The sequence below is a fragment of the Dermochelys coriacea genome, chromosome 5 (genome assembly GCF_009764565.3).
Source record: "Dermochelys coriacea isolate rDerCor1 chromosome 5, rDerCor1.pri.v4, whole genome shotgun sequence".
NCBI classification, from domain to species: domain Eukaryota; kingdom Metazoa; phylum Chordata; order Testudines; family Dermochelyidae; genus Dermochelys; species Dermochelys coriacea.
The window spans coordinates 61,722,274-61,746,219 of NC_050072.1; the positions used below are offsets into that span (position 1 = coordinate 61,722,274).

The 23,946-nt window shown below is 38.6% G+C and overlaps 1 protein-coding gene across 6 annotated transcripts in view; it reads right to left on the minus strand.

The window, feature by feature from the left end:
- MCTP1 (multiple C2 and transmembrane domain containing 1) overlaps positions 1–23,946 on the minus strand; it is a 456,544-nt gene that overhangs the window by 211,657 nt on the left and 220,941 nt on the right. For 4 of the 6 annotated variants that reach the window (XM_038403494.2, XM_043514595.1, XM_043514597.1 and 1 more), the window contains exons 3-6: positions 17,649–17,791; positions 14,569–14,648; positions 13,410–13,518; positions 5,303–5,341 (exon numbers count right to left, since the gene is read on the minus strand). In XM_038403494.2, coding sequence (XP_038259422.1) covers positions 5,303–5,341; positions 13,410–13,518; positions 14,569–14,648; positions 17,649–17,791 — 371 coding nt within the window. The remainder of the gene's footprint in view (positions 1–5,302; positions 5,342–13,409; positions 13,519–14,568; positions 14,649–17,648; positions 17,792–23,946) is intronic. The other 2 variants (XM_043514593.1, XM_043514596.1) reach the window with 1 other exon arrangement.

Here is a 23,946-nt window from a genome sequence, read left to right on the forward strand (position 1 = left end):
ATGAATACTAACAGACAAAAAAAGAGACTATCAGGATTTAGGCGGAACCATGGCTTGGAGCATCATATTCCTGAAAAATTCTGTGTAGGGCAGCTTGTATGGTCAGCTTTCATGTTTGGATGTTGGTCCATGTTGCCACTTTGCATACTATCTTTGCTGGACATGCTGGCCTTCTATACTAAGAATGTGGCCATTGATCTAGGACTGGGCTTTGGGTCCCTAAAGTGCGATTAAATCCCTGATTTTGTAAATTGAATTCATTCAATTTTATATCTGGTAGAAATGATACCTCTGTCAAAGATGAAAGTAGAGAAAAATCAGACTTCTTGAATCCTGTTTAAGGATAAAATGGCAAGTATAAAATATTGTGAAATGGAAAATTCCCTTATAAATTGACTCCACTATGTCAGCAATGCCAAGAAAAATGCAACAGTAAGTTTCCAGCTAGATTGCTCCCAGCTCTGAGAATGTGTGTGGACATAACTGCTGCTGGGACTTCTAGCATAATAGTAAGGAAATAAAGTGACATTGTACATAGCCTGGACTAGATTCGCAATGGGTGTAAATGATTAGTGGGCCTGTGAATGCCTGCGGTATAGCACTGAGTTTCCTGGGTGGATTCACCTATTCTGCAGTTTAAGGAATTTGAATATTTGAAGCTGAGTGATGAGGTACTACTCCCCTGGAGTACAAAAGTTTGATACAAGAAGATATATGTCCCGTGAGGGTACTGGCTCTAACACCAAGAGAGAACTTCTTGTAGGAAAAGCACTATCTTGTGGTCCACATTTTTTCCAGAACATCAGTAAATTCAAAAATTTTATGTATTGCTCAGGTATCCTGGCCCCTCTGAAGTCCGTGAGAAAGGATTTTACCCCAAAAGCACATTCATCACTTACTTTGATAGAAAGGGAATTGGTAAAATGCATAAAGTAGCACAGAAGGCCACTAAAGATAGCACATTCATTACTGCTTTTTAGTCTGTCTCTCAGTAAAAGAATAGTGATATCTTGCAATTTGATGATATTGCTGAAAAATCTATATTCAGATGTTGGAACCTTAAAGCAATCTCTTGAAAAACTGCCTGGTTCAGAGATCATTCCACTGAAAGATGTTTTCCAACTGAGGCGGTCTACTTTTATGTTTAGGGGGCCCTTTATGTGAGTGGTGCTCAGAATCACAAAGTATAAATCTATCTACTGAAAAAGCGACACAGGCTTCTAATCTGTCCCCATCAGACTCTTCCTCACTCTCTGCCCTGTCCTTAAGAAATTGTCCTACTCTCCAAAGATCGTTTTTATATTTTTTCTCTCTTCTGATTCTCCCACCTGTGGTTACAAGTCAGACTGCTGGACTCCACCCAGTCAGAGGTAAAACTTCAAAAGCAAATTACACTTGCATTGTCCTTCAAGGGCTGGTAAACAGGCTAGTTGAAGCTCTCGACCCCCTTCTTGCATAGATACAAGCAACTTCAGCTTGAATTAACCCCTTGTATTCATATAGCAAAAACTACGATATCAAACAAATGGATGGGACATACAATATTTATAAAATATTACAGGCATCCCCATATCCTTCATGAGAGTGGACTGCATTTTTATCTAAAATACAGCTTTGTTAAAGAAATAATCATTAGGAAAGCCTTTAGCTTTTCCAAGTCTACACAAAGAAAAAAAATCCCAACCAATTGCTGAATTCAGATAAAATTACATCATCTGTTTTTAATAAAAAGAAAAGGAGTACTTGTGGCACTTTAGAGACTAACAAATTTATTTGAGCATAAGCTTTCGTGAGCTACAGCTCACTTCAGTGCATTCAGTGGAAAATACAGGGGGGAACTCCTTTTCTTTTTGCGAATACAGATTAACACGACTGCTACTCTGAAACCTGTTTTTTTAATAATAAACTTGGATCGTAAATGTGTACATTACAGACACTACTCTCACTGTGAGACGTAAAGTTAGCAATTATTAGCGTGAGTAAACACTAATAATCTAACATTTTGCCATAGAAACACTTTTTTTGTTTTTGCAGATTTTTATCCCCTTCCTGTTTCTTATTATGATCAGATGATGTTTGGTTTTGGGCAGATAACACATTTGCTCTGGGTAACATATAAATCAATACTGAAGTTCATTTACTGTTTCACTGGCCACAGGCTTACTATTTATCCTTTTGATTTCAACACTAAACAAACCCAATTTCACATTATGTGAGTGGCAGAAGTAATAAGATTTTATCTGGGGGGAAAAAAAAGCCTATTATTGGCAGCATAGCTGAGAAAGAAAGAAACCTCATCAATGGAAGTCAAGACGAGGAAAATAGTGAATGAGTACTTAAGCAATGGAAATGCTGTATCTTGTACAAAAAGGATAAATACTACATTAAAAAAAACAATGCTACTCATTTCTCTCTATGATTATTACTTCCTTCAGGCTCAATAATACAGAAGAGATATTTTTAACCCTTTCCAGATAGCATTGCACTGTATAGGAGTATAAAAAGTTATAAAGGCAAAAGATTAAAAGATGCAAATGAGACACTCATTGATAGTCGGCCAACAGTTTACTAAGGGCCTTGGACATCATCTTCCCTTTGGATGGAGAAGGACTGGAAATGAATCTATTTTTCCAATACATTTTCATAACCAACCAATTCAAGTTGATGTTCTTTGTTCATGAAAGCTCTAGTTATATTAATAGTTGTATCACAGTATTTTGTGCTGGAAAGAACTTGAAAAGCTAGTATTGTTCTTTTCACCACATAGACATAGTGCTGACTCTCATAAGTACAAATTATTACAATTAATTACTGAAAAACTATTTTTAGAATGTTTTAGGGAGTTTATAAAAGCAATTCATAACTCACAATCCGTAAAGCCAGATTCCCTTACTATAGGTGCAACTATAAAGACCTTGGAGGGTTAAAAATGTACTTAATACATTTTAGATACACCTAAAAGTTATCTCTAATAGCTTTTCTAATAAATCATATCATGATCTTAGGGTTTGATATCTCAAGCTCCTAGGTCCACAAATAAGTACTGTGTCCCACTGAAGAGGGGTGGAGCGGAAGATTTCCCTCCTACACAATAATATAAAGTACCTATTTCCAGACATTCCTTAAACCTCAGTGATACTTCATTTAATATTGATCCATCCCACATCTCAGCTTATTGCAATTTTTGGAAGAAATTCTATATTTGTGAAGACAAGAAAACATCTTTAGTACAGGTTGCTTTTTTTAATTTAAAAAGGCAGCTGTTTGAAGTTTTTTCAACTTCAACTTTTTCAAATTCAGAGATTTGCAATTGTAGAAATAGTACAGGTGAAGATGGATTAATAGGCAAAGTGCAAGTGAAATGGCCTAAGCTGCACAATAAATGCAGTTTATCACCTGACTATCATCATCATATATGTGATAGAAGCACCTCTATGTATATGAACTCCAGTGAATCTGGCTTCAGTGAATTATAGATACATGAATACAATATTTAAATTAATACATTCTGTATGTACCAAACGTTTTTATATGCCTATCAGTGAGAGCTGCAACTGTTAAATGAAATTGCTGTTAAATGACTCTAACATGAAAGTGAATAGAAAACAAATCATATAGGTAGGACATTTTTGAGAATTCTTAACTATGACATCAAGCATTTTGGATTATCAAGGCTGTCAACTGCTCATCGTCAAATGCAGATAAAGCATGAGAAATTGCTTTTCAAACTAGGGAAGTTCCACTTGAATGAAGGTACTAAAACACTGGAAGTTAAAGCTTCACTTACAGGATACGTAAATCAATGTGTTTCACCAGCTCCACAACAACATTTCATTAGCACTTCAGAAGAACTCCAATCCGAGTTCCCTGTGTATTATGGAAATTGCTGAAAATGCTTAAATTAATAATCATACTTCCATAGCATCTTCCATCTAAGAAGCTCAATGTTTTGTACAAACATCAATGAATTATTGTTCATCACACTACTGTGAGATAATTACCCATCATCTTCATTTTACAGATTTGGAAAAGAAAAAAGAGAGGATAAGTGGCCTGCTTAAGCTTACATAGGAAGTTTACGTGAGTGTCAGGAACAGAACCCAGGAACTCGCAAACCTAGTTCTGTACTTTAAATATGATTAAATGATAAAAATATTGATTTAAGCATTTTCCATTGAGTATGTAATATACAATTGCCCTCTGCAATGACACTATAGTTAAGTTTTTTTATATACTAGAAAAGTAAACCATGTTTTTTTAAAAAAATAAGACTCGCCCTTGGATGGCTAATATGTTTTAAGGAATTTAGAGGATAAATAGCTAATCTCAAAATCAGATTTTGCAGTCAATTTCAAATCTTGGAGCTGTTTTCCTTCTTTTTTTAAAGTTACATAAATAAAAAGGAATACACCTCAAGAGCAGTACCTATACTATACACAGTATATGCTTAATCAGAAAGCATACTGTACTTCTGTGGTATCAGTTCCTAAAAAAAAGCAACAAAAGCTTTTTAAAGTGTGAACTAACTTTACAGAAACATGCACAGAAAATATGTAAAACTTAAACTTTGTTTGGTGTTAGTGATCTCAGTCAAAGTCTTAGTAGCCAGATCTGTACATTGCATACACAACCATAACTGCTTACACTATGGTGGAGAGTGTTAGCAGAAAGTCCAACATCTGAACTGGCTTGGAGATGGGCCTATTCAGCTACCACTTGATACTCCCTGACCTGGTCCCTCAAAATAACAGTTGAGGCTCATTGTTGGAGTTGGGGTACAGTAGGAAAACTTGACTACTCTTGCTTATCCTGTGTCTGTCCTGTGGTTAGAGGAGTTAATTCCTTAGACCTATCAAGATTGAAATTATGCTTGCAAATGTTTCTGTCAATTTAACTATTTTTTTCTAATTTGATTTTAAGTGATATTGGGACACAGAGACCCTCACATATCTTTCAGCTTAGCACATGAACTTTTATTTTTAGGCCCTGTTGTGTACAAAAGAAAATTTACCATACATGATAGGTTACCAGTGTTAGGGAAAACATTGCCACGGTTGCCATTTACATAAATAACTGGACGTGTTTGAATGGATTTGAGACAAGTTAAAAGGTTGTAAAAACACACTTGAGTAGTTTTGTTATTACTGAAAAGGCTCACTCAGTTGTCCCCAAAATTATATAAAAATATAACTTCAATAGAGAATAAATCCTGTGCCATGGTATGCAATACAAAGAGAAATATTTAGCATGGCGTATCAATCTTCTAAAAAATAATGCTAAATGACCACATGCTAAGAATTACCTTACTTGATCTTTTCCAACTCTTCCTCATTAGCATGGTCTGTAAATAAATAAAACATTTTAATTACCTTTTACTCTGACAGACTCTGATAGAAAAAAGGAGGCTAACTGTCTTCCAAAGGGACAATCCACATTTAATCACAGCTACTGTAGTGACAGATATTTTCCAGTGACAACTACGCAGGACTGAAATCAAGGCAACTAGAACCCCCTCCCATACTCAAGCAAACTCTTCAGATGGATTTGGTTCTCGTAATATTTTTGGAGAAATTAAGGTAATGAATGCAAAGAATGTCTAAAATTAAAAAAAGTAGGGAAGTGGATAAAGCAATGAAAAAAATCAATTATTTTAAAAGCAATTGCAATTTTTGACTGATCACTTGAGTAATAAGCTTTGAATTTTAGGAACACATGCTCCAATACTTTAGAGTACTCTAGCTCCTTTGCACAGCAGATACAGCCACAGGTGGATACCTCCTGCATAATGGCATCTTTGTGTGGTGTGCAGCCACTATAGAACCTTTAATACTACCCTTCTAGTAGCAAAGTGGTGAGGGAAAAGATGTGTGACTGGGGCTCCCATGTGTCTGGCTAATCCCTGGCCACCAGTAGCAGATGGCATAAAATAGAGCAGCCTTTAGTTTGATCTTCCTTCCAGGCTAGTGCCTCCTAATCCTAGGATCAGGTGAACACAAAGGCTGCTTAAAGTTGTTGTTCTCTGTCCATCTCCAGACTTGCACCAAGCACTCCTTGACTGCTCAAGAGACTTTGGTCAATTGAAAATTTTTCTGGATTTTATTTTCTGCTGATAAGAAATTAGAACATTCAAAATTTTGTTGCTGTGCTATGAAGTACTGATCACTTTCTGCCTTTTTTATAGTTAAATTTTATACACAGCACTGAGAAGCAAGATGTATTATAAGGTGTGTAGTGTCTAGCCAGGATGTTGTATAATAAAACTGCTGAAGAATTGAAGGTCTCCAATAACCTTTTATTAATGGCACACTACACTTTCTGGCATTCATCTTACAAAATTATGATATTTGTTCTTTCTAAACAAAGAGGCCCACATGAGATTACCTGAATAATTTGTCAAAATTTAGCATTCCAAGGACATCATTTCTGAGGGAGGAACGAGCATGGACACAAATTCTTAATCACTGAATAGAATAGATTCTACTGGTCAGGATGCAGGGGGACAATTTAGCTGAGTTCCAACTGCCACATCAAGCATTTTACTTGAGCAATTAAGTTGTGTACCTTATATTCATAAAAAGGTTAATGTTATTTTAGCAATGTAAGTTTTAATTTAGTGTGAACAAATAAAATGGCATTAAGTTCCACTGAAACTTTCTTTGTCCCTTGCAAAATAAGCAAATTGTGCACTATGCTTAATTTTAGTCACTTTCTTTTTCAGGTGGTCTGAAAAGAGATTTAAAATATGAGATTTCACAGTCAGGAAATAAAAATACTGTATGGAGGAAAAAAAGGTGGAGGGGGAGAAAGATGTATGTTATTGATAATCTTAAAATAAATCATGAGACTTTTCCATACCAAAAATAAAACTTTAACTGGAAAATTGGAAGAAAAATGGTTAACCCATGTGTATTTATTTAAGCTGCAAAGCATAGTTTAAACCTAAAGGGACAAATTTTGTCCTCAATAAATAATATTCAAATCTTAGCAAGTACTTTTCATCCACAGATGTCAAAGGGCTTTACAATGTTGGGTAAGCATCATTACCTTTATTTTTACAAATAGGAAAACTGGGACATACAGAAGTTAAGTAACTTGACTAAGGTCACACTCTGAGTCAACCGCAGAGCCAGCTCAAGAACTCAGATTTCCTGAGTCCTATTTACTGTACCACACTGCCACGCACTGAATACAGTGTGTTTTGGATAACAGCCTACGTGAGGAGACAATTGGCTCCCAAGGCTAAATCAGATAGAAATCTAATACTATTTCATCTCTGAGAACTTTATTTTGTATTCTAGCTACAGAAACGCATGATTGTATGTTTGAACTTATCAATATTAACACAGGTGTTGCAGTATAAGTTTAAAGTTGTAGCAATAACAATCTAATCAACTTTCCTTAGAAGTCAATAAAATGAATGCATAGCACAAAACAGACTGATAGATGAACTGCAGGAAATGGTATCATTTGAAAACATTCCATGACCTGAATCCATTCCATTCTTTCATTCTCTTTTTCTGTGACATTATTAACCTTTAGGCAGATACATAAATACATAATAGAATTCAAGGGGACAAACAAATCAACTACATTTTAACAATGGGTATATTTTTTCTAAAATCAAACTAAGATTATGCATAATCATTTGGGATAAACCACTTCAGAAACAAATCAGTACCATAGGTTTTATTTGCATTTATCAGTAACATCCTTGTAACATTTGTATATTTGAGGATTTTTAGCTTTTATTTTATTTTTAATCTTCTAACATTAGCCAAGCTGTTTATAGTTCTAGAAAATATAATGGAACATGCAGTTACTTTGTAAATTATCCAGTGATGAAATCTGTGCATTGAACTTTGCTAGAGAAAGAGCTAGAAAAATTTCGTACATGCACAATAGCACAAATTACCATGATACAGGACACAAGTTTACAAGAGGCACACCAATATGCTTTTTAAATCAGTTTGCATGCAGTTGTAAACTATATATATGCCATGCTTTACATTACACTTTACAAAACAAATATTTATCATAAACAAATGCAGTGAGTTAAAAAACCAAACAAGCTTTATTCAAACATGACTCAGATAATTTTAAAGCTAATTTTAGGCCTCATTTTTCTAATTATATTTTATATATGTAGCAATTAATAGTGTAAAATCATTCATACACTACTGCTTAATTTTTTGTAATTAGAAATACCATTTTTCTAGTGCTTCTCATATTTTATTTTTCTCAACTCTTCTTTTACTTGCATTGATTATCCAAACTGCCAGTCTACACGACAAATATTCAAACTGCATTATTCATGTAAGCAAAGGACAGCGTTAGCACCACACAGCAAATACACAAGATTTTCTGATTTAGAATTGTTGGAACTAGTGCTACTGCAACTAATACATAATTAGGAACCATTTCTGGAAAGCACCTCGAGAAATATAGTTTTTATAGTTAAAATTGCCCTAAAAATGATAGAACTACAATTTTTATTCATGATATTTTAATATTTTAATAATGCATTGTGAATGTGCTTATACCAATATTGTACTGAATCTCCTTTAAGCTAAGGTCTCTTCTTTCACCTAGAAGAAATATCGGAAAAGTAGAATATTTAGCATAACTTTACACAATTTATATCATCTCACTTTTCCCAGTACCTAATATGCTTTCACAGATTTTCTGTATTTTAGAAAGTGACATGTTTTTATGTGAGGAAACTGGATACATCAGCTGCAGATCTGAAGGAAGATCATCTCACCAGTCAGTATTTTGACCATTGCATCCCATCAGAGCTTCTCTCAAGCAGATAAACCAGAGAGAGTGCTCGATAGCACTGGAGAGGAGAGTGAGTGTGTGCAAGACGGGGTGTGGCTCGTCTATCTTTTGGGTATTTATAAGTTACAGAGGCTGGGCACCCTAAAATCAAACACCTACTATTCTTGAATCAATACTGTTTGATGTTTTCATTTGGTATCACATTTGGTATCACACATCTGTTAGCACAGATAAGAATATACAACATGCCTAAACATATTTGCATCACCTGAGGCACTAATCCAAACCTCCAAAACCATCTTTCCCTACAACACAGAACCAAAACACTTCAACATTTCACAAATGGGATAAAAGGATGTGGCTCCCTCCAATACTCAGTCACATTACTCTTGATAGATCATCAAAAGTTAACACTGGAAGCCTTACCTTCTTTTGACACAATATGGTTAAATATTTAACTGCCATGATACTTCAAATCCTTCTGGTTTGGGGACCAAAAGATCATATCAGACTTTGTAATCTGCATCACAAATGCATCAAACAATATTATAGTTCACAGGTTCATAATTACTGGTAACGTTTGTTCAGGAGGGGCTGAAGAGAGGAACAGAATCCTTGCAGGAAGCATGAGTACCAGGACTAATCTCCACACCTGAATGATGGTGTAAAAGTTGCAGAGCTCCTAGTGCAGCATCCTTCAGGTCAGTAGCATAGGGATACCCTACCCATTGAACCTAAGGATGTGTCTGAATTTATGACATCCTAAAAACCAGTACACCTCTACCCAGATATAACGCTGAGCAAAAAAATCTTACCGCGTTATATCAAACTTGCTTTGATCCACCGGAGCACGCAGCCCTGCCCCACCGGAGCATTGCTTTACTGTGTTATATCCGAATCGTGTTATATTGGGTTGCGCTATATCGGGGTAGAGGTGTACTTCTAACTCCAGTATTTATAACTATTAAACCATGTTTGGCGATGCTCCAAAAATTTCAGTCCTATTCCAAAGTACACTTTAATTAAAAAGTATACTATACAATACAGATGGCAGAGTAAAAAGGAAAATTATTTACTCAAACACTACAGACCATCCACTCTCATTACTTACTCTTGGAGTGTTATTTGAATAATTATTTTATAAGGACCACGTCTTGCCTATGAAGTTGCATAGGAATAACTAAGAGAAAGGTTTTGACTTATATCTCTAATATAATTAACTGTCTCTTGAATCTGATTTACATTAAATTTCCTGAAAACTACTCTCACTATTACAAGACCTGTTAAAAGAACGCCCTAGGATGATGGTTTAATTGGAATGAAATACATTTTTAAAATCTCTATGTATAAATAAAACAAATAAGTAAATAATGTGGAAGCAGAACACAAGATATATTGCATCTTGAATCTTTAAATAATTGACTCATTCTTATGAACCAACTCAGTGTTGGTAGGTCTTCTTTCCTTCACAATGACACAAACTCTTTTAATGTAACTTTGCTAGAACTTTACTCCAATATGCATAGCCTGGCATGCTATTTTTTAATAAGAAATTCCATCCTCAAATTACAAAGTAGAATAATGAAGGTCTCAGACCCTCTTCAAAATGGGAGGTCTCAGGTGATCACAGTTTAAATGGAAGAATAAAATTGTTCCTTTTGCTAAAATAATATATAGAAAGTAAATGGAGTTGAAGATCTAACATAACAGCATGTCTTCCTGCTGCTACCATCATAATCCACTGAATCTGGAAGAGGCTGCAAGCCAGCGAACATATGCACTCCTGGTCCTTTCTCACATTCAATTTCTATCCCATAAGGTAAAGATCTTGTTGAGGGGCAGGAATGAAGAAGCAATGCTGTTGTTATGAGGTAATTTTTAGTATATTTAGATTTCACTGTGTAATGGATGGTCATTCTTCCTGAATAGTGACTAGCACAATATATGTCTGTGTTTGAGTATGTGTGTTAAAAAAAAAATCTTTAGAATGTTACTTTCTACATCAGAAGTTTTCCTTACAAAAAAGTAATATTCTTCTGACTGTTAAACCAATGTTAAAGTAGAATAATTCCAATTTTACAAGTTAGGTCACTTTGAGCAACAGGGTTGTTGCAAAATAGCTCAGTAATGCCTGCTTTAAGGACAAAATTTAATCTCAGATATGTTTTACAATTTATTATCAGAAATACTTGTCATGATGCAAATTTGTAGGATATTGTACTGAGCAAAATGGATGAAGCCATTGTTTAAAAGAGACATTGCACTTCCATTTTTTGAACATACACATAATAGGTTTGTCTTTTTTTCAAGCAACTCTTACAGAATGTCATGAGGGGACTTAATGGTGGGAGAATTGTTTTCAGAACTCTAACTCTATAGCATTCCAATTACCAGTCATACACATTCATGTACTGATGGTTTAATTATAGCTGGAGGAAAAATGAAGAACAATGTTTCAGTCCTCCCCAGACTTCTCTAAGTATAGTAGTTGTATGACACTCCAACAAGACTACATACTATATACTACAGTCCTGTTTTATACAGGGTAAAATACAGTCTGCGAAAGACCATAGAGACAAACTTTTTTTCTGTTCTACCTACTGTTAAACCACTTAGCTTGGTTTACTTGACCTTTGATGCTTGGTTTGGGTAGTAAGACTTATGTTTGATCATCGGTTGTGGTGGGCGGATTTTACACTCCCTATTGAAAACCCAGAAGATTAAAAGGATTTTTTCAATTTTGGTGTTTAGGAGTGAGTACTACATATTTCTTGAAATCTATTTCACATAAAATCTATTTATAATTCAGAGCAATAAAAAACAAATATGTCAACCCAAATTCCATGAACCTTTGGGCATGTTCTTATGTGGTCCCACTGAGAGGGGGAATGGAAAAGGTAGTGGGGAGGATTTACCATCATACAGTGGGCCTTAAAACTCATCTCACTATATAACTTGTCAAGGGGCTGATGCTGCTTTCCAGAAGGGATTTTCTCTACTTCCTTTGTGAAATTCTAGGGGTAGACTCAGGTTTCCCATTCATTTGAATAGAGGAGTTCAACTCAAAATGCAACTCAAAAGTCAACAGGAGAAAGGATCCAAGCTAAATGCTGAATTTACATTATCAGGGCATTTGGAAAAACAAAAGGATAACATTTTCAAAATCACCTAAGTGTCTTAGACTCAAAACTCAATAGGACATACACTTTCAGAAATTTTACACAAAAGATCAAATTTAATGACATAGGTTATAATAAATAGAAAATATAAAATTGGCAAATCCTGTAGGAAAGCTCAAGTTTTCTGCATATAATGGCCCAAATGCCCACATAATGTCAAAATTTTCCAGTGTTTTAAAGTGCCCATTTTGATGTTACTGCTGTATCCTATGATTCTATGAAATGTCATCCTTTGAATGAAAAGTGATAGCTTTGCAGTCAGCATAAATAAATAATAGCAAATATGATCAGGAATAAAATTTGACACAATATAAATGTTAATTCTTCATTACTTAACTTTCTCAGATCTTTAAAAGCTACAGTTGCATCCATGTTCTGTATTGTAAACTAAAGAAAATTCTCTCTCTTTATAGATTTTAACTGAAAATGAGAGAGAACTAGTTTATGAAGCTGTGAATCAGGTTTAATATGTTGCAGATTTCACAGATTCTTTCTTGAAGCAAATAGTTACCTGGTAAAAGCTTGACTTAATGAAAATCCATCCTGACCAAAAAAATGTTTAAGTTATTTAAATGTATTTATTTTTGTTCTTCTCCCAATCTCTGGAACCTTGTTCTTGACCATCATCTTTATGCCATGCCCTTGGCTTTTTCATGGCATGATGGAGAAGTAAATTACAGTAAGTGCAGAAAAGAAAGGGTCATTTCATTTATGGCACTTTACTAAGACATCAAAAAATATCCAGTGTTTCCATAATTAAATGCCAAGAAGCAGAAATTCTAATTATTGCAAGTTTCCCTCTTCATTCCAATACTGTAATATGGTTAAAATGTTGACACTGCAGCACTAGGTCCAAAATTCTTTAACAAGAAAATGGTTCATCAGTGCACTTCCATATTAATTACTAATATTCACCTGGAATTTTGTTTGAGACTGTTGTACATTTATGTTCCACCCATATCCCTCACTATTTTCACAAGAGGATCTGATCTGAAGTAGGACACTTTCACTCAAATGCACCATAAACAGTGATCAATAGTAAAAAGAAAAGGAGTACTTGTGGCACCTTAGAGACTAACAAATTTATTTGAGCATAAGCTTTCGTGAGCTACAGCTCACTTCATCGGATGCATTTGGTGGAAAATACAGAAGGGAGATTTCTCCACCAAACGCATCCAATGAAGTGAGCTATAGCTCACGAAAGCTTATGCTCAAATAAATTTGTTAGTCTCTAAGGTGCCACAAGGACTCCTTTTCTTTTTGTGAATACAGACTAACACGGCTGCTACTCTGAAACCAGTGATCAATAGTGTTTACCTATAACAAATTTGTTTCAAGATTGTAGTCTCCTCTTCTTATGCTACCAATCATCTGACCGTGGAAGGATCACATTATCTATGTTCTGTACGTGAAAACACGTTAACACTTACTTTTTGAAACTTTTAAACTTACCACTTCCCTCTGTTCTTCTTTGGGAACCAATAGAACTGATAATAATATAGTTCCCAGATCATGGTCAGGGTAGTGAGGATCCTTCAGAGTCAAGTTGATATCTGTTGGTCTAGCAGACCAAAAGACAAACATTTATTCTTCATTTTGAGCACCAGTTTAATGACGTTTCTGAAACACCAGGCTCAACAGAATCCACATTTTATATGAAACAACTTAGAAAATCATTTTAAAAATCAATTACTTTAATGAATTTTAATTTATCTCTATTCTTAAGGACAAACCTCTAAATACATTTGTGTAAGAGCCAACATGTCTCAAACCTGGATCTGTAGAGCTGCCAGGCAGTGAACATCTCCATGCTGTAACTCAGAAGCAGCTATAACCAGCTCATGCCCCACTACCCATGACTTGCTGTGGACACAGACCATGGGAAGTCCTGCCTCAAGAGGTCTGCAAGGCAGCAGCCTCACAGCTACTGATTGGCTTCCTGCTGTATGTAAACTGAAGGGGTGTTCCAGGAAGTGTCCTGGCAACAGCACACATCTCCTGTAGCTGCCACAATCATTCCATTCATGCTCTTGAAGTCCTGGCTTCAACCTCAGCTTCATTTGAACCTTTCCTCCTGATCCAGCCACTGAAACCTGACTCGGACTCTTATCCTTGTTATCAACCCCAGCCTGGAACTTGACTATGAATTCCTCTGCTACTCTCAGCCTCAGGTTTGACCTTGCTCAAACCCTTGGTCCCAATTGTCCTTGTCAGGATCCTGACAATTTCACATTTCATGCTTTCTAAGCGGCTGGTACATACTGAAGTAATTCAATCTAAACTATAAAATTTATTTCAATTAAAACAGAAGAAAGCTAAATTTAAGAACAACAATAAAAATCATGGGAACAGAAATAAAATGGCTGCATCCTAAGCCATCTGTAGGTACTTCAGCAAGTGTTATGTACAATGACTCAACACAGTATTATTATTAACATTAATATTAGCAGTGCTCTAAAGCTACGTGTCCTTTGACTGTTAGCTGAAGTGGCAGAGACTTGTTATTTTTAAGTATCTTGAAAATTCTATTTGCAATGCCACAAATATGAGATTAGTTGACACCTCAAGGATTGTGCATGTATGACTATGGACTTTCACACCAGCATCGTACCTGTTTAATTCTAGTGACGTGAGATCCAAAAAAGCTGATCCAATAAAGTCATCCTGAAGTCCAAAATCATAATCAAAGACCTAAGACATACAAGAGAAGAAAGTGTTTCCAGTATTAAAAACTTTTTTTGAAACTTCCTTAATTAATGAATGTTTCTTAAGTGTCCATTTCTCAGGATGGATTTTCATCCTGTTAAAGCAGGATTACCAAGGGTTCATGCCTATCTGAGGCAAGTAAATTAAAATTTGAAGCTGGTCATTTAAAGTTCAGTGTGCCTACTTATGGAAATGCCCAAGGAATTATTAGATCTGGACTGCATAAAATGAATAATATCAACCTTCTATTGACAGAACAAGCCATTTTATAACAAATCCATTGAGACTGAAAAGGAAAAACAGATATAAGAGATTTAAAAAAAATCACGGATTCAGCATCCAGGTTATGAATTATACCTAAATTGTTGCATTGAGCAATTCTACAAAGCACAGGCTGGAGGGCTGAGATATAGTTGTCAGAAGTAAATGGACTGTGGTGGAAGTATTAGTACTGATAATAGACTGCTAGCAATATAATTTTGCAAGGTGCTTTATAGAATTTTCTTTAAAAAGAAATTACAATCTAAATTAAGCAATTAGGAGATTTACATAAGGGGATTTTTATCACTGGAAAAATTAATAAATCAGTATGTGGTAGCCATTAGCTGACTTGTCTGCCCAGAGAGGGTGGAAGATCTCATGAAGCATCTAAACCAGAGGTGGCTAAACTGTGGTTCATGAGCCATATGCGGCTCTTTTACAATTAAAGTGCAGCTTGCAGACCCCCCTCCCATTCTCCACCCACCAGACTGTGGTGGGGGGGGGACATTATCTGATTAAAAGTATGACCATGCAAACCATTGTTGCTACTGCTGTCATATAATTCCAATGAATCTTATACAAACTGTAACACATGGCCAGAAATGGTTAAGCAGCTTGCAGGCTAAATGACCCAAAGCCAACCATTAGAGAAATGTTAGAAGAGTATATAAATGGTAATTAGGGCCATTCCATGGTAGATAGACTACAATTTTGAAATGCAAACCTATATTGTTAGAAATTAGAGGCGATACTAATTATATGTGTGTACTCATATCTTGTCAAATATTAGCCATGTAAACAGACAGTTCCTGTCTGTCACTATGGCTGTTGATTCAAAGATCAAAAGGGAATATTAACATCTAGATGAATCTTGGGTGAAATAATATCATTGTCTATATGTCTCTTTAAAGTTTGTGATAGACTGCCTCATGGATAAACTGCCTTGTGTTCATTTGGGTAACTAATTACCAATGATGCTTAGGAAATAGGTCTACATCAAAGTATCCATAATTGCCTATTGTTTGCCTAAGGATAAAGATGCCTTGGGTCCCAATCCTTTTTATCTCAGATCTACTTAATGCTTCAGGCAGGAGAAGCTTAAGCCCAAGATTGAGATCTCCAGTCCTAAATTGGAACACCCTGAATATAAACATTGGACTATAACCTATGAACCAATTCTGAAAGAACTCTTTGCAGCTACAAAGCTCACCATCTCTGCTATGGTTTCAGAGTAGCAGCCGTGTTAGTCTGTATTCGCAAAAAGAAAAAGAGTACCTGTGGCACCTTAGAGACTAACAAATTTATTAGAGCATAAGCTTTCATGAGCTACAGCTCACTTCATCGGATGCATAAATGCTCTAATAAATTTGTTAGTCTCTAAGGTGCCACAAGTACTCCATCTCTGCTATGAATCTGAATCTCAGGAATTATACTCATGTCTGTATGCATACTGATCTTTTAACTAATACTCTCTCTCTTCTTTTTTAATAAATTTTAGTATAGTTAATAAGAATTGGTGGTAAGCGTATATTTGGGTAAGATCTGGAATATTCATTAACCTGGAAGTTAATGTGTCCGATCCTTTGGGATTGGTAGAACTTTTTTATATGATGAATAAGATTTTCAGTAATCCTCATCATATATGACTTGGGTGTCTCAGTTGAGGCCCAAGGCTGGGTTGTTTTAAGGGAACTGTGTTGTTGGATTCTGGGTAACCAGTGAGGTATTACAGAAGCTGTTTTGTGCTGGCTCGGTAAATCTAAGTATTGGAATATCCACCAGCTTTCGGGATTGCCATGCCCCATTCTTTGCAGTTGAGTGACCTTAGCTGATCTCCCCCTAGTCACAGGTTTCAGAGTAGCAGCCGTGTTAGTCTGTATTCGCAAAAAGAAAAGGAGTACTTGTGGCACCTTAGAGACTAACAAATTTATTAGAGCATAAGCTTTCATGAGCATCCGATGAAGTGAGCTGTAGCTCACGAAAGCTTATGCTCTAATAAATTTGTTAGTCTCTAAGGTGCCACAAGTACTCCTTCCCCTAGTCACAGGCAGAGATCAGGACTTCTGCCTTGCAGCAAGGTGGTGGGGTAGGGGCTTGTGCCCAGTGGGAAGGGGGGCCTGGATGCATCCGATGAAGTGAAGCTCATGAAAGCTTATGCTGAAATAAATTTGTTAGTCTCTAAGGTGCCACAAGTACTCCTTTTCTTTTTGTGAATACAGACTAACACAGCTGCTACTCTGAAACCTATGTATAAAGGTGTTCGTATAAATACAAATTAAAAACATTATATATAAAAACTCAATTTTTTTCCTTTTCTTTACTAATAACAATAGACTATTAAAAACTGAAGAGTTTTGGAAGCCTAATTTACATTTTTTATTTCTTAATTTTGCATTTCACTCAACTTGGATACAAAAGACAGACGTCTTCTTTTTAATCAGTTTCACTTTCTGGCTTTCACGCACTAGCACACTATTGTCTGAAATGACAACATGAAAAAGATGTATTTAAATTTTTTTTAATTGATTTACCCGATTTTGTAAAAATATAATGAAAATCATTACCGCTGTTTTGCTTAAAAAAAATAACTTTAGAGATAAAAATTTGCTGATCGTATCCCTTTATGAAATGTAGCATTACATGATAATTTTTGCAGAGATAAAGAACAATATCTAGAATTGTTAAGTAAAACTTCTGGAGAAGTAAAATAAATGAATAGCTCACCTTTATATACAATGGTTCCCGAGTGTGATCAATAAGAATGCAAGTTTTTTCCTCCCACACTGGATTGAGATTCTTGTGAATAGTTTTACTTCTAAACACTTCTTTTCCTCCAATTTTAAACTTGACGTATGGATCGCTGGTCCCTGTTAGAGAGAGGAACACATTGATGCAATTTAATTACATAACTTCTGTGTACATTGGGAATTTAAATCACCCTAAAATGAATTAAATATAATTTCACTGACTATATGAACTTTGGAGAGAAGAAAATAGAGTTGATAGAGGGAAAAAATAACTTTGCTTTGTTATTTTAGGATTTTATTTTATACACTTGTTAGCTATGTTATTAGGACAATGAGAAAATATGAAGGGTGAAATCCTGGTCCTATTGAAGTCACTAGCAGAACTCCAGTTGATTCTATTGTGTCCAGGATTTTACCTTAAATTTGGGAAGATTTTCTTCCACTACCATGAATAAGCAAATTCCCCACCCCACTCTCAACACCACACACTGACATCCACACAGGTTTAGTGTTTAAACTCAACCGCTTCCTGCAGTCATCCCCACTGCCCATCTAAGAGAGGTTCCAACCCTTGTTAACTGTAATTAAATCATTCTGGCACCAGCTCTTGTGCAGCTTCTTCCAAAGTTGTACTCTATACACTGTCAAAGAGGGACTTCAATGCCTACACTAAGAAAGTATTAGGAATGGCAGTTTTCAAAGGCTTTCATATCATAAATATAGTTTAGTGTATGAACTGCATTTCTGTTTACTTGCAATTGTGCTGTTCTAAGTTCCTGCTTTTATGGCGCCCTGACAGAATCAAACTGGTCAAGTGCAGAAAGACCACAGCTCTTTCCCTGCACTTTTTAAATATAAAATTTAATTTCACAATTTTGTAAAAATCTTGGAAACATTAAAATTGGGTAAACACTCTCAAAACACCGATCAATTTTTAACCTACTTTTGTAAAATTGAATTTAAATTTCATAAAAGGTGCTGAATTGACTGCAAGTTTGCTGATTCTCTACCAGTTAACTGTCTGCAACGACACTTCTGTTTAGCTCCATTTCATCCAAGATGATTTTAAAATAAATGCAATACCTTCAGTGTCACCACAATTACAAGAGGTGCGAGAAGAGACCGCTAACACAGAATGTAGAACTTTTCCAAATTTTCTTATTTATATTTTTGTAGACTGTAAAAAGTTTATGATCATATCCACAAAAATTTAATAAATGAATTTTGTGAAAGTACTTTATACCTCTAAACAAAAATAAAACTTTTTACAAGTTTCAGAGTAGCAGCCGTGTTAGTCTGTATTTGCAAAAAGAAAAGGAGTACTTGTGGCACCTTAGAGACTAACAAATTTATTTGAAATAAATTTGTTAGTCTCTAAGGTGCCACAAGTACTCCTTTTCTTTTTGCGAAAACTTTTTACAGTGCTCTTTGCAATATTTTATCTAGCCACTAGATGGCACTGTTATTTACCTAAAAACTATACACTTCATTCTAAACCATAGCTGTGGGTACATTTCAAGCAGGTTTAAGTCTAGCTCCTTTATTATAATAGGATCTTAGTTTCATTGGCAACACAATGTATGGTCCAATTATAAAAAAATAGTGAGTCAACCAATTCCTTCATTCTTCTATTGATGATGAAGCTCTTCAGGGTAAAAGTCATGGCTTTTTACATTTGTTCTGTAAAGCATCGAGAAAATTTTGGGTGTAAGTAACAAAATAAACAATAGTGATAATAGCTAAAAGGGTTTGGCCTCATGCCCAAACACAAAGTTTCTCCTTCCCTTCACTGTTAAGTGTACCAGCTGTCTGCCTAGCTGTTGCCTTTCATGCCGCATTTCTGGATACATCTACACTAGCGACTGTACATGTGTCCAGACATCCATTTAAACTCCAGACACTCGTGTCTGAAGGTGAGTAAGCTAGCAACCCTCAGGGACATGGGTAAGTACATGTCTTTGGCTGTAACATATCCTTGTACCTATGCCAGTTTGCAGTGTGGACAGGGAAAAAGGGCCGTGTTCCAGATCATGCCTTTCAATAGTCCTCCAGTCCCGAGTCCAACAGTGCACTGTACCCTTTTTTGCCTGACCCTTACCCAGTCTATAAGGGTCCTTGTCCCACCCCCCGCCCCTTCCGTTTTCATTGGTAGTAGTGAGTTGATCACATCAGAATACCTTCATACTTTACTTTTTACAGATCAATACAGGTAAACATCGATCCTGCTCAGAGAGCAGATGCTCGGTCTACAGACCACACCATGTGCTGATCAATATACGGTCAGAGTACACCATCATCCACCTGGAGTGGCAGGAATATTCATCTGTACCTGGAAATTTCGCAAAGGCTGGAACAGGTGGGCAACTCAGCAAATTCTGGCCAGTGGTGAGCTGGAGCCGGTTCGCACCGGTTCGGGCGAACCAGTTAAATTTTGAACCAGTTTTAGAACAGAACCGGTTGTTTACCTGCTTCCCTGCAGGGGGCGCTGAGGCTTTGATGGGCTCCGGCCGGGAGGTGAAGTAATTCCTCCTCCGGCCGCCTCCAGCCACCCCCTGCCCTGCCCGCAGCCGCCCCTGCACCCCCTGCCCTGCCCTGCCCTGCCCTGCCTCCAGCCACCCCCGCACCCCCTGCCCTGCCCGCAGCCAGCCCCTCCCTCCAGATACCCCCACACCCCCTGCCCTACCTGTAGCCACCCCCGTACCCCCCTGCCCTGTCTCCAGCCAGCCTCACACCCCCTTGCCTCCAGCCAACTCCGTACCCTCCTGTCTTCAGGCGCCCCTGGACCTCCTGCCTGCAGCCAGCCCCTGGCGCACCCCCTGCCCCACCCACACCAGCCCCTCACCCCCTGCCCAGCCTGCACCAACCCATATCCAGCCACTCCTGCACCCCCTGCCTGCACCAGCCCGTGCCGCACCCTCTGCCCATCTCCAGCCACCCCCGCACCCTCTGCCCTGCTCAAGCCAGCCCTGCAGCTAGCCCTGCCCCACGACCCTGTCTGCAGCTGGCCCCACGTCCACTGGTGCCCTGCAGGTCCCAGGGCAGTCAGCCTGCACACCTGCTTCAATGAGGGGGGCAGGGAGCAGCTGGGACCCACACATGTGCACACCTTAGGGTGACCAGACAGTAAGTGTGAAAAATCAGGATGGGGTGGGAGGGTAATAGGAGCCTATATAAGAAAAAGAACCCAAAATCGGAACTGTCCCTATAAAATCAGGACATCTGGTCACCCTAGCACACCCCCAGGGTATGGCGGGGACCCACACATGTGAAATGGAGCTCATTACTAGTTCACGCCCATCTTTTTAAAAAAATAACAGGGTTAACATACATCTGTATTTTCCTGGACAGGTCAGGCTTTTTGGTTCTTAAATCGCCATCCAGGAGGAATTTTTTAAAAATTTAATTTTTTAAAAATTCCTCCTGGGAAAATATGGACGTATGGTAACCCTGTTGGTACAAAAAATACGTACTGGGGCACATCCCTTAAATTGGAACTTTTTATAGGGAGCTGGTTGTTAAGATTTTGGCAGCTCATCACTGATTCTGGCCCAATGCCAGGACCCTGAGGCTCCTTTACAGGAGGGATCACCTTAGGTGCCCCTTTTTACAATAAGCTTGACTGGATGCAGTCAAGGGCTACCAATACAGACCCTGAAGTGGCTCATAACTGCTTCCTCAACCCTACTGGCCTCATTGTCCAATGGGATGCTGATGAGGGCAAGAGTGAGGAAGCAGAAGGGAGCACAGAGGATACCCTGGAAGATGAGGAGCATGTGATTCTGCACCTCTAGCTGGAGGAGCTGGCAGAGGAACTCCCCATATATGAACCAGAGGAGGAACCACAAGAAAGGCAAGAACCAGACCTCAAGGCAGGGAAGTTACAATGGACCAACACCAATATCTCCTCTCGTTCCAGTGCTATACTCCTGATTTTAAGCCCAAACCCTGTTCTGTTTCAACCCTTATATGGTCCCCAAGAAAGACATGACTGTACATCAATAATTGCATTGATTTCCCACGAACCACTGTTATGCATTTGCCTGAAACTATAAAACAGGTTGTTTGATAATAATCATTGTGCCCGTGTGTCTGTGCTTTTCTCGGCCAAGCCTCAGGCAGCAAAGGCCTGGGGGCCACACTGATGGCCACAGGAAAGGAGAGGCTAGAAATGTATAGTTGGTTGTCTAAAGTTAGAAACAGCCATCTTTGTTCCTTGGAAGATAACAGTGTTTCATGCTGCTTCTTCCCACCCATATCTTACCATTTCCCTTACAAACACACTGAGCCATGCCGAACAAGCTGGGAGAAATGGGGGTAGGACAAGGAATCAATGTGACAGTTGGCAAATACAGTGTCGCTTCACTATAGAGAGGTGAGGTAGTTGTGGTGTTGATCTGAAACTTTTGGGGAACAAAATGAAGTTGTGGTGTCTCTTTCTCTGTCCATGTTACCATTGTTAGGTGGGCACAGAGGCAGGATTTTCTAGTGAAACCGAGGCGGAGTAGTTCGTGTTCATGGTTAGCTTTGCTTGTGCCATGGAAACTCCATATGCTAGCTGAGAATATAGTCAATTTCCAGCCAAACTGCATCCCAGTCTTCTAAGCATATGTAGCCAATTAGTTCATTTTATCATCCATTTATCACTGTATTATGTGATGCTATGGTCAACTCATATGCTATTTCATATATAATCTATGTATGCTAAATAGATTTAAATTGTTGGATTATTGAAATATAGGATTGATAAGTATTTAAGAATGATGAGGCGAATTAGGAATTAGTAAAGCATGGCTGAAACACAGAGTTGACAGGCAGAGACATGTAAGGTTTTAGCTTAGCCAGGCTAGGCCAGAGGCTTAAGAATGCTTGACATGAGTGAGGGACCAAGGAAAACCCATGCCAACAAGGTCACAAGGTTACTACATAAGATGTGCCAGTAGGTGAGGTTATGGAAAAATGGATTGCAATAAACTGCAATGTGTTTTCCAAGAACACAAGACACCTGACTGTAACTTCTTTGAATTTCTGTTTGACCCTGCCAGTAGATGGCATGCATAAATGCTAATGAGAATAAGAGAACCTATGAACAACCTATGAAAAACGGGGCAGTTCAATATTCATGGGGTGCGAAAGTACAGATAAGGAAAAGACGGTTGACATCTTCACACACATGATTAAAGTGTTAGGTGTACTCAGAATTACACTGTATAAGAGGGTTGGTCCCAGAGGTGAAAGTAAGCTGGTACGGGCTGGTATGGCATACTGGCAAGAGCCAGTGCACTGGACTGGACCAGCTTCCTCAGGCCTGCGATGTAAAAGAGCCCAGCACTCCACTGCAGTAGTGGTGGCTGGGAGCCCCTAGCCCTTTAAATCACTGCTGGAGCCCTGCCGCTGCTACCCCAGGGCTCAAGCAGCAGGGCTTGGGCTGCGATTTAACAGGCCCGGGGGTTTAGTCGCTGCTACCACCCCGCGCCCATTAAATCACCGCCTGAGCTCCACTTCTGGAGCCACTGGGGTAGTGGTGGCAGCCGGGGGCTCTGGCAGTGATTTAAAGGGCCCAGGGCTCCTAGCTGCTGCTACCGCAGTGGAGCCCCGGGCTCTTTAAATCTCCGCCAGAGGCCCGAGGTAACAGCAGCAGCTGGGAGCCCCAGGCCCTTTAAATCACTGCCGGAGCCCCGCCGCCGCTACCCCAGGGCTCCAGCAGCAGGGATCAGGCTGCAATTTAATGAGCCCAGGGCTCTGGCCGCCGCTACCGCCCCGGGCCCTTTAAATCACTGCTGGAGCCCTGCTGCCGGAGCCCCTAGGTAGCAGTGGCAGCTGGGGGCTCCAGCGGCAATTTAAAGGGCTCCATTGTAGTAGTGGCGGCCGGAGCCCCAGGCCCTTTAAATTGCCTCCTGAGCCCCGCTGCTGGAGCCTTGGGGTAGCAGCGGTGGCCTGGGGCTCCAGCAGTGATTTAAAGGGCCAGGGGCTCCCATCCGCCAGTACTGCAGCAGAGCTCCGGCCCCTTTAAATCTCCCCGCAAGCCCCACTGCCAGAGTCCCGGGGTAGCGGTGGCAGCTGGGGGCTCTGGCGGTGATTTGAAGGGTCCGGGGCTCCACTGCAGTAGCAGTGGCCAGAGCCCCGGGGTTCCCAGCTGCCTCTGCAGCTGGTAGCTCCGGCTGTGAGTTAAAGGGCCTGGGGCTCCCAGACACTGCTACCCCTGCCCTGGGCCCTTTAAATCTTGATTTAAAGGGTCCGGGGATTTTAAAGGCCAGCCTCTTCCAGTTGAGGCCCCG